The sequence below is a fragment of the Diceros bicornis genome, chromosome 36 (genome assembly GCF_020826845.1).
Source record: "Diceros bicornis minor isolate mBicDic1 chromosome 36, mDicBic1.mat.cur, whole genome shotgun sequence".
Classification (NCBI taxonomy): domain Eukaryota; kingdom Metazoa; phylum Chordata; class Mammalia; order Perissodactyla; family Rhinocerotidae; genus Diceros; species Diceros bicornis.
In genome coordinates this window covers 8,828,073-8,842,779 of record NC_080775.1, presented here as the reverse complement: position 1 = coordinate 8,842,779, position 14,707 = coordinate 8,828,073, and the positions used below count along the sequence as shown (strand labels likewise).

Genomic DNA, 14,707 nt, shown 5'->3' with positions numbered 1-14,707 from the left:
TGGGGCCCAGCCTACCGAGGCCCCGCCTCCTTCCGACTCGCGGACGGTATTTGTCCCGCCCACCGCCGCCAGCCCCGTTCCGCTTCCGGTTGGCAGGGCGCTGGGCTCCGCAAAGTTGTTGCTGCGGTGGTCGCGATGGGGAAGTCGGATTTTCTTACCCCTAAGGCCATCGCCAACAGGATCAAGTCCAAGGGGCTTCAGAAGCTGCGCTGGTATTGCCAGATGTGCCAGAAGCAGTGCCGGGACGAGGTAAGTGGGCCCCGCTGGCCCCATGGCGGCGCCCCGTCCTCTCCCAGGAGGGGCCCGCTGATCCAGGCCAAGTCCCTGAGGCGGGGGAGAGGGCCAGGGTCCCAGGTCCCCGTCGTGGGGTCTGCACCGGGCGAGTCTGCTGCTCAACTCAGTAGGGCCATCCTTCCCTGCCGCCCCGGTCCTGGCTGGGAACCAGGGCTCTTTGACAGCTCATTCTTCCCCAGTCTACCCCAAAAAGAAATGGAACAAGAAAAGGTTTTGCAGCTCTCGCAGAAGTGATCCTACTCAAGCTGTCTTAAAAGGGAGGCGTGAATAATTAAGTGCGGGCTCCGGGGCAGTAACAGTAACAATCATCTCTGACTGGACGTGACTCTGAGAGTTGATTAGGATTCACACCTCTTTTTGGGATCAGATGAAGAAGAACTAAGCTCGTGCACACCCGTCATCTAACAAGCATTTATTGAGCACCTACAGTGTGGCAGGCCCAGAGTATTGTGGTGAAGATGCGGACTTGGGGATCAGACCGTCAGAAGTGTGAAGCCTAGCCGCGCCACTTACTAGCTGTGTGGTCTTGGGCAAGTTACTTACCTTCTCTCTGCTTGTTTACTATTCTGCAAAGTGGGAATAATGACTGTGCCTACTTGTAACTTTGTCGTGAGTTTTAAATGAGTGAATTATGTGTAAAGTGACTCAGGGGGTCTTTGGGCAGATCTTGAGAAGCTTTGTATGCTGTGCTATGGAGTTTACACTTTTTCCCATTTTTAAGGTGGATGGTGAAGCACCTTGAGTAATTGAGAGCAGGCTAGTGATGGGATCATATTTTTCCCTGGAGATTGAGTTGGGTGGGGGCAGAAGAACGCTGGGCAACCGGAATAATCTAATCCAGTGTGTCTGCAAGTGAGGGATGAGATATTTTAGGTGGGACTCACATTGAATAACATTGGTACACTTATTCTCTTTCATTTGTCTTTAGTTCTTTCTAGATGAAATTCTCACGCAGAAAACTAGAGACTAGTACAATGAACATCCATGTATCCACTACCCAGGATTTTATCCACTACCCACTACTTAACATTTTAAGGATTTTGCTGTATTTACTTTTTTCTGAATTATTTGATTGATTTATTTATTTTTTATAAATGTGTTCATTTCCCTTATTTTCTTTTTTTTTTAAGATTTTATTTATTTATTTATTTTCCCCCTAAAGCCCCAGTAGATAGTTGTATGTCATAGCTGCACATCCTTATAGTTGCTGTATGTGGGACGCGGCCTCAGCATGGCTGGAGAAGCAGTGCGTCGGTGCGCGCCCGGGATCCGAACCCGGGCCGCCAGCAGCGGAGCGCGCGCACTTAACCGCTAAGCCACGAGGTGGCCCTTTCTGAATTATTTTAAAGTAAATTTCAAACATCAGGATATTTCACTTCTAAATACTTAAATATGCTTCCCTAAGATATCAGGGTGTTTTTCTACATAGCCACAATATATGTCATCAGACATTACAAAATTAATAAAAAATCCTTTATATCATCTGATAGACACGCCATATTCATATGTCCTCAGTTGTTCCCCCAAATGCTCTTTAAAGCAGTTTTTTAAAAACAGGATCCAGTCAAAAGCTATGAATTGGATTTGGTTATTAGGACTTTTTAAAAAATAGACTTTATTTATTTACAGCAGTTTTAGGTTCACAGCAAAAATGGGCAGAAAGTACAGAGATTTCCCATACAGACCCTGCCCCCATAGATGTGTACAGCCTCCCCCACCATCAACATCCTGCAGCAAAGTGGGACATTTGTTACAGTCAATGAAGCTACATTGACACCTCCTTATCACCAAAGTCCATAGCTGACATTAGGGTTCACTCTTGGTGTTGTACATTCTATGAGTTTAGACAAATGTATAATGATGCGTATCCACCATTATTGTATCATACAGAGTGGTTTCACTGTCCTAAAAATCTCTGTGCTCCAGGTTATTAGGACTTCTAATTCTCTCTAAATTATTGGAATAGAACCTACCTCCCCTACCCTCTGCCCCCCTCCCCCTATTTTTTTTCTTGACGTTGACTTGGAGGGATGAGTCCAGTCAGTTATCCTGGAGCATTCCCACTTTCTGGATATGTTGAATTGTTTCCTTGTGATTCTCTTTTGCCCTCTTTCTCTAACTCTTGTAGTTTCTATAAACTGGAACTTAGATCTAAAGGCTTGATTAGATTCAGGTTAAATATTTTGGGGAAGAATGCTTCATAGGTGATCCAGTGTATTTCATATTGCATCACATAAGGAAGCCCCTAATGTCTAGTAGTGCTAAGATGATTAAGTAAAGATAACAACCTGTAAAGTAACATTAGAAAGTAGTATTTTCCCTCTTGCAAGAGCAAGAAACTAGTGGGGTAGTACTTTGAAATCATGCCCCTATATCTAATTTCCCATCAACATTTTGCCTATGTGTTTAGCATCCTTTCCTGAGTCACTTATTTCATTAGGAGTTGCAAAGTGGTTACTTTTCTAATTCTTTTGACATTTATTATTGGCGGCCATTCATTTGTAAAAATGAGCTTTTTCTCATCAACTGGGGCTATGGGTTACCCTCAAATGTTATCCCAAAATACGATTCCTGTGGGAAAGGGAAGATAAATGCTTAATTCTTTCCTTTAACTACCAGCTTTCAGAGCAAGGCACTTGTGGTTGCGGCCTGTTTGCCCTCAGATGTGTTCATGGCCCTTCCCTACCCAGGAGGGCATCCTGGGGGAAGAGAAGTTGACCCCTATAAATTCCTTCCCGTCTTCTATGTCTCAGTATCGGAAGACTGAGGGAGAGAGGAAGGTCAGATCCAGGGTATTCTCCTCCTGCTCATCCACTCCTTTGGATTTCTAGAATTTAATAACATTATTTTGTTTCATTTTATTGACTTATTTTTAATTTATGGAAAATGGGACTGGTTTTTCACTTAGGACACCGGTACCAAGTTTCTTTTTAATATAAGTGTAAGTAAGAGTAATGCACAGGTAGTATACAGATGAGGCGAAAAGAATGTAAGTGGTCTGTGGATGATTAAACATTAGGAAACAAAGCAAGATCCAGTGCTGAAATCTGGACGGTGGCAGTGGGATTGAGCAGAGGGACTGGATAAGGGTTATTAAGAAGGCTGGGTAGACTTAGTGCTGAGGGCAGTGTGGAGGTGCAGAAGAAGGCTTCGAGGATGCTGTCCTCCGCCCTGGCTTGAGTGATTGCATTTGTGATAATGCTGTTCACTGAGGTGGGGAATACAGGAGGAGAGACACATTTTTCATTTCTATTACCAGTGAAGAATCAGGTTGAAATGTTAAGTAGAACAAATACAAGGTCAAAACTTGTATGTTTTTCACAATCATCCGAAGAAGAAGATACAGATTTAGTATGTTTAACCTAAGGTTTATGTAATGTGCAACAATGTATTTTGGATAATGCACTCAAGTAGGGGAAAGTGAGTGAAAAATAGTTTCCTTAATGGAAATTCACTAATGACCCATTTTACTTCATTATATTCCTCGAAGCACCTGCGTAACACTCTGTGTGAAGTAGGGGCTCAATAAGAATTTGTTAAATTGACCAAAAAAAATGAAATCTCTTTTCTGTTACTGAGCCCAGTAATGTTTCTCACTAATGTCTCCTTTCTAAAGCACTATTTTTCTGTCTCTTTAATCTCTAGGTTATTCTTTGATTAGCAGAGTTGCAAATTCAACTTCATAAAAATTTTTTTAAGAACCATAGAGTGCTTACAGCTAGTGATTTGATTATTGTTATTATTTTTTTTTTTTTACAATTTATCATCAAAGAGCAGCTGTTTAGGGTTTGATTAAGTACTTCTATTTAGGACCCATTATGATGACGTAAATCAGAATTTAACTACTGTCTTTACATTTTTGTAGAATGGCTTTAAGTGTCATTGTATGTCCGAATCTCATCAGAGACAACTATTGCTGGCTTCCGAAAATCCTCAGCAGTTTATGGATTATTTTTCAGAGTAAGTAACTCAAAGACATCCTTATCTCATAAGCTTCATTCAGTTGGATGTTTAATAGATACTTAATATTCTCTGTATTGGAGGCTCTGTTTATTCCTTATGTATTAGCGTGACAGCTACGTTATCTTTGTGCTCAGTTTTTGTCTTCCTTTGACAACTTATTATAGTATGAAATTGTTAAAAAAGTGTTTCTCACAGTTAAGTCTTTCCTTCGTTTCACTTCAAACATATGAAACTATCTTTCATTCTAAAACAACCGCAGCTCAGAGCACAGCTCTGGAGTCTGTGAACTCCAGAAGTCTTTGTTGATCTTGAATCCTTCTAATCCGGCTTCTCCACTCATGAGCTGTGTGACGTCTTTACATTTTCCTGTGCTTTAGTCTCCTCATCTGTAAAATGGACTGACAACATACCCTCTTCCTAGGATGTCTGTGCTTCATGGGGTTTACGTGGAGATTGAATGCGTTAGTACCTTTAAAGTGTTTAGAAAAGTGCCCGGTGCTTGATTAGTATTATTGTTAATTTTATTATTACTGTGTAGTCTTGCTTCTGTCCGTCTCTTTCTTTCTTTCCAAAGTTCTAGGCCTTTTGGTCTTAGGACTCCTTTACCATTATTGAAAATTATTGAAGACCCCAAAGAGCTTTTGTTTATGTGGGTTATATCTATTGATACTCGTAAATTAGAGATTAAAACTGAGAAATTTTTTAAAAATTTATTTATTCATTTAAAATAACATAATAACCCTATTACATGTTAAAATAAATAACATTTTTTAATGAAAAATAACCATCTTTTCCAAAACAAAAAAAATAATTGTGGCATTGCCTTACCTCTTTGCAAATCTCTTCAATGTCTGACTTAATCGAAGACAGTTGGATTCTCTCTTCTGCTTCTGTGTTCATTCTGTTTTGAAGCGTTGTTTTGGGTGAAGCACGTAGAGAAAGCCCCGCCTTTACATAGATGTGTAATTGGAAGGGTGGGAGTATTTTTATAGCCTTTTCACATAATTTTTGATATTTAATGCTACATCAAAACACCATGGCATAGTAGTTTCTTAAAAATTAGTCGCAGTGTGGAATCCAAAACCATATCAGCCAACTTTCTGTACTCTATTACATTAAAACCCACTCGATCTTTCACTTTAAATGGATCTTGTACATGTGCATGATTTTGTAACATCATCCGTTGATCATTTGGAGAATATTGGTTCACTGAGGTACGCAGATATTCCGAATGGTGACACGTTTTATTATACAATATCATAAAATCATATTCATTAATGTCAACATCAAGGTTGTCAGAAACATCTTTAAGTATTGGGACGTATGTCAAAGTTACGGTGGTGGATACTAGTTTACCAAAATTCAAATTTTGCTTAAAAGCTCAAATTTTAGCATTGGCAACCAATACTATCAGTTGTTTTCCTTGACATGACAGGCTCACTTTGTTTATTTTTGAGAAAATATCTACTGAATACTTAATTTGGAATAACCATTGTCTATATGTCTGTCATTCTTTCATGTAAAAATGGTGTTCCATGAAAAAGACAGTTCAGCTCACAGCTCGAACAATTGCACATATGTTTTTGCTCAAGGCAACCGTTGTATGGCAGCAGAAGTGGTTTGTTCATAATCCTTGTTCCATCACACAGGATATTAGAAAGACATGTACTCGAAGGTTGAGATTTAATACGACTAATAATACTGACTGCTTCATCGAGGACATTCTAGATGAAACTAGCATGGTTTTCACTGCGAGTACATGGCGGTGAAGAGCACACTGACTGCTAGTGCAATTTGGCATCACTGCCCACTGCCTTGACCTGGCTAGGATGCTGGCAGGTTTACCCTCCATTGCTTTCGTGCTGTCAAGTCAAGTAACACGGTGAAAAAGGCAGAAATCGTTCATCTGTGAACCACCTGACACCAGGCGGTTCAGGCATACCAGAGGGGTACCTATGCCATTCTTTGGGAAATATCCATTCTGGCAAGAGCCATCCACTCTCAGTGCTCCCCTTCCACCTCCCATTCACGCCTCCGTCCACTGTGGCCTGGCTTCCACCCTGTCAGTCTCCGGAAGAGTGACTGCCTTTTTCCGTCTTCCTCTTCCTGGATCTCTCTAGCAGGTAATGCTCTTAAGTCTCAATGGAAACACCTCTCTGTTTTACGTTCTTTCCTGGTTTTCCTACAGTCTCTCCCTCTGTGCGTGCTTTCTTCATTACTGCTCTTCCCCCCCCAGCTCCTCAAATGTAGGAAAGTTCTTCTGGCTGTCACTTGGCTTCTCACCCCACTCTACACAGTCCCCACGAATTACATTATTCTTCAACTGTTGCCTTTTTGTTTGGATGAACATAAACTCCTAAATCTTGCTGTTCATTCCTAACATCTGTCTTGAGTTGTAGATTTTTTTTTTTCTGGGCAATTCTAATCTATATTTCTTTCTTTTTTTTTTTTATAATTTTATTTATTTATTTTTCCCCCAAAGCCCCGGTAGATAGTTGTATGTCATGGCTGCACATCCTTCTAGTTGCTGTATGTGGGACGCGGCCTCAGCATGGCCGGAGAAGCAGTGCGTCAGTGCGCGACTGGGATCCGAACCTGGGCCGCCAGCAGCGGAGCTCGCGCACTTAACCGCTAAGCCACGGGGCCGGCCCTGGGAGTTCACTCTTGTTGATTCTCTTATTCAGTGTCCTTTAAACTTAGGTCCTTTCCGTGCTCACGGCCCTCGTAATAGTTGTCAGCGTCTCTCACCTGAATTAATTCAGTGACTCCCTCACTGGTCTCCCAGCCTGCAGCTTCTGCTCTTCTCTACGTATGTGCCTGTGGTTCACAAACCACTGCCTGCCTCAGCGGCACCTTGAAAACAGAACGACAGATTCTGATTCAGCAGCTCTGAGATGGGGGTGGAGACCTTGCATTTCTATCAAGTTCCCAGGTGGTGTCCATGCTGCTGGTCTGGGGACCGCACGTTGAGAATTACTGTTATTTACTCTCCACCAGGATTATCTTTCTAAATCACACATTTTCACAAATTAACTCCTAAATAACTTAATTTGTGCTTTTCCATTGTCTGCATAAAACACAACCTCTTTAGAATGACATTTAAAGTACTTTAAAACTTAGCCCTAACATTATTTTCCAGCTACATCTTCCTCTCGTTATTCTCTTCTGCCTCCGCTGTCACCCTCATTTTTATCTGCCCTCAACTTTAGCCAAATTAGATTATCATTTCTCAAACATGTGATACTTTCATGTCTCTGTGCCAGCTGGTCACGGCCTTCTCTTCCTCTTCAACCGTAAAATCCTATTTATACTTCACCCCCCATATTAAAGATCACCTCCGGGCATCTCTTGTTACAGATTTCTTACATCTCTTTTTCACTTTGAGTTCTGTTCCGATTGATTCTGCTCCATTGTAACCTTGGTCAGGATTTATGTTTTATTCACCTCTGTTTATCTAGCATTTAACACAGTGTCCTCAGTTCAGAGGGACGCATTAAGTGCCAATTTCACGTGGAATAAGCGCAGTTTGTTATCACCGATAGAACGGGGTTATTATTGCCACCGTCAGTAGCACCAAGAGACTTCATGAAGGACCCTCTCCAAAAATGTGTAGTCACTTTTGCTCTGGCTGCTTTGCCAAAACAAAAAATTTCAACTCCATACTGACTTTTAACTTTAATTCTTGAAAGCTATAATCTTTTGGGATTCTTTCCTTGTTCAGTTTTAAAGGTTCCTAATAGATATTCACATAGATGTTTCATAGATCGTTTGGGCATTCAAACTATATGATTTCAGGAAGATGATGCTCTGTATTTGTAGACCTCACCTGAAGGCCTCTCTTCCTTTCTTCATTAGGGAATTCCGAAATGACTTCCTGGAACTTCTCAGGAGGCGCTTTGGTAAGCATATTAAGTGCTGTGCACATGATGACTTCATAACCTTACAATCCGCCCAGGATTCACGGTGTCCTATCTTGTTCCTAGGCACTAAGAGAGTTCACAACAACATCGTCTATAACGAGTATATCAGCCACCGAGAGCACATCCACATGAACGCCACTCAGTGGGAGACTCTTACTGATTTTACCAAGTGGCTGGGCAGGGAAGGTAAGAAGAAGACATTATTTGAATAGTTGTCATGTGGCTCCGTTGCAGGGAGAGAGAATTGTCATATTTTCTGTGGATCAGTAGGGCAATTAAAACCTGCCGGAGAGGAGCACCGTCTTCCAGGATTGATTTTGTGTCTTGCAGTTGAATAGGAATGTCTGGAATAGTTCTTCTGACAGTGCAAAGATGTATCACTGAAACGTCCTCTCATTTAGGTTAAGGATTATTATAGTCCTTTTCCATTCCCCCCCTCCATACTCATTTCACTTGAGGAAACTTTTGTTATCCCCTCTTCAGGTGATTTTTTAAATTTAATGCTTTTTTTCATTTTTAATACGATGAAAAGTTTGGGAGAGGAAAAGAGAAAGAAATTTTGTGTCAATGTATTACTTATTCAGTGTGTTACTTTATTCCATTTTAGGGGAATAATTTCTACTTAGTTAAGTTAGCAGGGTATCGTGGACTCGGTGGATGTTAAATACTTAGACACAGTTGAATAATTACCAAGCAAGATAATGCTTCTTTCATATATTGCCCTTGTTTAAATATGTTGCCTCAACCTAGCTAGTTAAAAATCAGAATAATAATTTTTTCTGTTTAAGGAGATAAAATATTCCACTTAAAATATCCAAATTTCACTAACTGTAAATATGGAAAATTCATGTGATGTGTGAATTTGAGTTTGAATGAATGTGTTTGAATGAATGAGTAAATAATGCAGAGATAGAACACGTTTATATTTACTTTTGGCTTTGATTGTTTACAAATTTACGGTGTCTGTTATTTTTTTTCAGGCTTGTGCAAAGTAGATGAGACACCAAAAGGCTGGTATATTCAGTATATAGATAGGGACCCAGAAACTATCCGCCGGCAACTGGAACTAGAGAAAAAGAAGAAGCAGGACCTTGATGATGAAGAAAAAACTGCCAAATTTATTCAAGAACAAGTGAGAAGAGGTCTGGAAGGGAAAGAACAGGTGGGCCACAGCGTCATCCAGAGAGGCGATAGAAAAAGGTCTACAGAAGCAAAAGTGCTTGCGTTTTAGACACTGGATTGAGTTTTGTAGGTGTTCTTCCTCAATGAAGAGGAGAAAGAGCATGGCCGAGTGTAGAAGCCTAGGTTTTGGAGTTGAGGCAAACCCAGGGCAATTCCTGACTTACTGACTTGACCATCTTGTATAATTCTCTAATCTTCTGAATTTCAGTTCCCTTATCTCTAAATAGAGGCGATATCTAACGGGCAAGACATAAACAGATCATTTCAACTGACTATAATTAATGCAGTGCTGGAGGTAAACGCAGCGTGTGGGAACACAGAGCCAGCACTTGCTCCAGCCTGGGGAGGACGTAGAATATTCTCAAGTGGGTACAACCCCTGGACTGAGGAGTCTTGAAGAATTCATGGGGGAGGGAGGGCATGGTGAAGGTGGTTCAGGTGTTAGAATAACTAGATCAGTCATTTATTTCAACAAATGTTTATGGGGTGCTTCCTGTGTGCCAGGCACTGGGGATACAGCAGTGGACAAAGGATAAAAAGTCCCTGCCTTTGTGGACCTTACATACTGAAAGTTGTGTGTGAGCAGGAAAATACAACCTAGTGTGTATGTGAAACTGCTAGCCATTTAGTATTTTTAGGAACTTTTTATTGTGGTATAACGTACATGTAATAAAGTGTATGATGTGCATTAATCTTGAGGTTACAGCTCAATGAACTTTCACGTATGTATGTCTTTAGATAGATAGATGTATGTGTCTTTAGATAGATAGATACATAGATAGATAGGTAGATGGATAGATGGATAGACAGATAGATAGACCGAGCATAGATAGCCTGTGTAGCCACCACCCAGATCAAGATATAGAACATTTCCAGTATCCTAGAAGCTTCCCTCAAGCCCATTCCCAATTAATACCCCCTGTCCCCCGAGAAGGAACCACTGTTCTGATGCATCACTATTGATTATTGGTTAGTTTAGTCTGTTCTTGTACTTAGTAGAAATGGAATCATACAGTATGCTCTCTTTGTGTCTGGCTTCTTTAGCTCAAACATAATGTCTTCTGTTTAGTTCATCTATGTTCTTTCCTATCGGTGTTTCATTTTTTTAAATTGATGTACAGTATTCCATTTTATGAATATAACACTATTTTTCCATTCTCCTGTTGAGAAACATGTGGCTTGTTTTCAGTTGTGGGCTATTATGGATACAGCTGTTCTGATCATTATTGTACACATCTCAAATAAGCTGTTTAGTAGACTGATGCAGGAAGTAGCAGGCACTAAGAATTAGGACATCAGTAAGGATCACTTTATGAATCAACTTTTATGCCATGTTAATTGAACTTCTTGATAAGTGAGTGAGTGTGTAAATGTTCTGGTATTACTTACATTACTGTGTGTATATTCACACAAGCTTTTAGGAGTTTTCTACGTTAAATTAAAATAGGAACAGTGGTTAAACTGCTGTAATTATAAAATTTAAGATTGAAAGCTTTTTATTCTTGAAATTCTTTCACTTTTTTAAAATTTAAAGCTTTGTTTTCAATAGAGGAAAAATTATAAATTTCCTATTGTGAAAATTAAGAAGGATCACATCTCCTCATGTAGAAGAAAGTAGTTTACTGTTTGGAATAACATTGTTGTTTTGTAACATTTTAGCTTAATACTGCTAAAACCTTCAAGTTGATTTGTACTTTTCAGGTGTAAATAGTATCTTCATCCTAAAAGGCAGGGGAAATTCTGCTGATCAGCACTTCCTCATTCTGCACTTAAATATATCAATTTTTTAAAAGTAAGATCATATTCTTTTGCCTTCCTTTGTGAAATCTTATATGGGCATTACATAAGAAAAGAATATTTTAGCTAGATCTCAAGAACATCTTTTTATTGGTAGAAACAATTAACATTTATCAAACACTTACTATGGCAGGCATATGTTGAGTGTTACCTTTATATTATTGTATATAACCTTTATAACAACTCTAAATATGTACATTATCCCTGTTTTAAAGATAAAATAATTGCGACTTCAGGGAGATGGTGAGATTGACCAAGACGACAAAGCTAATAGGTTGCAGAGGTGGATTTTATATGCAGTTTTATTTGAGTTAGACTTGATCATTACACTAAATTATCCCACAATATAGAAAGGTTTTGCTTTTTAAAGTAATCCTCTAGCTAAGATTCCTAAAGTTTATGCTTTATGTTGTTGTTTCCTGCTTAAATTGTAATAGAAATAAAAATGTAGCTAAACTTCTGCAGTTTGATACAGAAAAGCTACTTTTTTCCACTTCAGGATAATTTTCCATTGGAGAATATTTGCAGTACGTATAAGTTCTTAATTAGGATCTTACCCATTTTAGAATTGTATCTTAGAGCTGCCGTGCAACATAGGTAGCAAGTCATAATTTTGGACTGTTGAATATTGATAATAAATTGGTTGTGAACCAAGCTTCCAAACTTTTTTTTTTTTTTTAGGAAGCCCCTGTTTTTACCGAATTAAGCAGAGAAAATGATGAAGAAAAAGGTAGTTTTACTTTTCTTTCTCCTTTTTTTTAATATGGGTGCTTTTGTATTGGCTCTGCCAAGAACTAGCAGCTGTTTGGGAACAAGACATGTAATCTGTTGGGGTTGCATTGTTCTCGTTGGTAAAATGAAAGGTAATAATGAAGAATTGGGTGGGATGCCTTCAGCCACAAGGAACAAGACTGACTAAAATTAGCCTAAAGGGTAAGGAAATATCTTGCCACACCAACAGTCCCAGAGGTAGGGTAGTTCTGGATGCTGTACTCTCAGCGGCTGGGCACGAGCTGGCTGCTGGCACTTCCAGCCATCATATGCAGGCCCCGCATTGTCCAGAGGATGACAGAGAGCATCTCTCTCTTCTGGAATCCCCTATGAGCAAGGAAACTTTCCCTAGAAGACGCTTCTGCGCCAACAGACTCCCTTTCGAATATTGTTGGCTGGACTGTATCATGTGTCAACCTCAAAAACAATCACTGGAAAGGGAATGGGACTCTTTTGATTGATTTAGACCAAAAGATCCTTACTAATCCCCCCAAGAGGCCCACCTAATCCCATCACCGTGGGCATTAGGTTTTCAACCTATGAATTTTGGGAGGACACAAACATGGAGACATAGCATCCTCCAGGACGTGTGTGAGAGGTATGGGCACCTAAACAAAATCGGATTCCTGTTAGCAAGGGGAGGGGGGGCAGTGGAGTGGGGACACAGCCAAGGCTGCCCACTACAGCTTGATCCCCAGCTCTGTAAGCTTCACTCCAGTACATTCTACAGGAATTTATCATCTCTGGGTAGGAGCATCCCAGCTCTCACTTATTCAAGATGTCTGAATTTCTATGTGGATACATCGTGGTATCTTATCTGATAAGTTGTATTATAATTTTCCTGAAATATATATAGAATATTAATTCTTTTCTTCCAGTTACATTTAATTTGAATAAAGGAGCATGTAGTTCAGCAGCAACATCTTCCAAATCAAGGTGAGCTACAAGAACAGGTATCTTAGAACTTGAGAATTTTTGTGAAATGCTGATCATTACATTTTAAAAGCTGCAGTATTATGAATTATTTTTTTCTGGTTGTAATTTTCTTCCTTTTTTGTCTTTGTTTGGTGGCTGGTTGTTTTGTCTTCTGTTTTTAGCAACTATTTTTTGCTTATTTGCCTACAATGAAACAATTCTATCTTTTGAAGAAAGGCTCCTTTTGATTAAATGCTTCACATGATAAACATTTGCTTCTTCATGAATCCTTCTCCACTTAAAGGTTCCTTCTGTGCTGCTGCAGTACTATTTATTTTTCTATCATAGCCCACTTATCAAGTTTAAATGTTAGCTGGGGTATATACTTTTTATTTTAGCATTGTATTATAATTTTCTAAGAATAAAAACTGACCTATTCATCTGTCTCCTCAGTGCACAGTACAGTATAAATGCACTAGCAGACACTCAGTAATAATTGCCTTCCCTTCTAGATGGTGTAGTACAGAGCAGGAGTTGACAAACTTTTTCTGTAAAGGGCCACATAGTAAATATTTTAGACTTTGTTGGCCGTATGTCTCTGTCACAACCACTTCACTCTGCTGTTGGAGTAAGAAATCAGCCATCGACAGTACGTAAGTGAATGAGCATGGCTGTGTTCCAGAAAAATCTTATTTATAAAAACAGGCAGCAGGCTGGATTTGGCCCTCAGGCTGCGGTTTGCCCAACCCTGGGATAGCACGCAGTCCGGTAGTTCTGTCTACTTTGCGTGTTCTCTCCTCTTGTAGTTTTATGTATTCTTTTGCCAAATATTTATTCATTATTTGTGATGTACAATGCATTCAGTTTAGTTATGGAGGTTAAAAAGATAAATAAGACAAGATATTCAGGAAGGTACCATTATCTACTGGAATTTAGTTTTGAGCTGGGTGATATTTGCTGTTTTACTTAGTATTTTACGTGTTGTTTATTTAAAACTTAACTCAGTTTTTTGGGTTAATTTATAGGCTAGTGCTTATTTGCATGAATAAATAAGCGTCTAGGAGATTGAAGGAAATAGGCAGGCAGAGTTAGCAGTATATCACTGCTTCGGAATGACTTGCCAGGTGTCTTAATTTTGATCAGAATATTTCAGAATTAACACCTACATGTATGACCTGGAAGATAGCTCAAATATATCATAACACACGTGCCATATAGTTTTAGAACTTTATTTCTTTCTCTCCATTTTCCTTTATTTTTTGTTATTCGTAAGTGTACATGAATGTTAAGATTGAACCCAGGGGCCCCCAAATTGATCACCCTTGTGTTAGTTTTCTATGGCTGCTGTAATAAATTACCACAAACTAGGTGGCTTGAAACAAGAGAAATTTATTCTATCCCTGGAGGCCAGAATTCTGAAATCAGTATCACTGAGCTGAAATCAAGGTGTCTGCAGGGCTGTGCTCCCCCCAGAGTCTCTAGGGGAGAATCCATTCTTCGCCGCTTCCGGCTTGCGGTGACTCGCGCATTCCTTGTTGTGGCTGCACCCCTCCAGTCTTCAAGACCAGCGTCTTCAAATTTCCCTTTGCTCCGTCTTCACGTCGCCTTCCCCTCTGTGTCAAATCCCTCTCGCTTCCCTCTTAAAAGAATGCATGTGGTGCATTTAGGGCCTGGACCCAGATAATCCAGGATAATCTCATTTTAAAATTTTAAATTCTTTAACTTAATCTCATTTGCAAAGACCCTTTTCCCAAATAAGGTAACGTTTCTAGATTCCAAGGATGAGGGCCTGATATCTATGGGGGTCTGTTATTCAGCCTACTACACCGTATGCCAAGCCTTGATATTATTAGTAAAAATATTAG

At 39.7% G+C, this 14,707-nt stretch overlaps 1 protein-coding gene across 2 annotated transcripts in view; it reads left to right on the top strand.

The window, feature by feature from the left end:
* The first annotated feature begins 92 nt into the window (after window positions 1-92).
* The window catches only part of KIN (Kin17 DNA and RNA binding protein), a 31,864-nt gene continuing 17,249 nt past the window's right edge, over window positions 93-14,707 (top strand). The window contains exons 1-7 of one of the 2 annotated variants that reach the window (XM_058532385.1): window positions 93-249; window positions 4,160-4,254; window positions 8,113-8,156; window positions 8,241-8,363; window positions 9,158-9,339; window positions 11,838-11,886; window positions 12,806-12,863. In XM_058532385.1, coding sequence (XP_058388368.1) covers window positions 136-249; window positions 4,160-4,254; window positions 8,113-8,156; window positions 8,241-8,363; window positions 9,158-9,339; window positions 11,838-11,886; window positions 12,806-12,863 — 665 coding nt within the window. In that variant the 5' untranslated portion in view covers window positions 93-135. Of the gene's footprint in view, window positions 250-294; window positions 825-4,159; window positions 4,255-8,112; window positions 8,157-8,240; window positions 8,364-9,157; window positions 9,340-11,837; window positions 11,887-12,805; window positions 12,864-14,707 lie in introns of those variants that run through there. The other variant, XM_058532387.1, reaches the window with a different exon arrangement.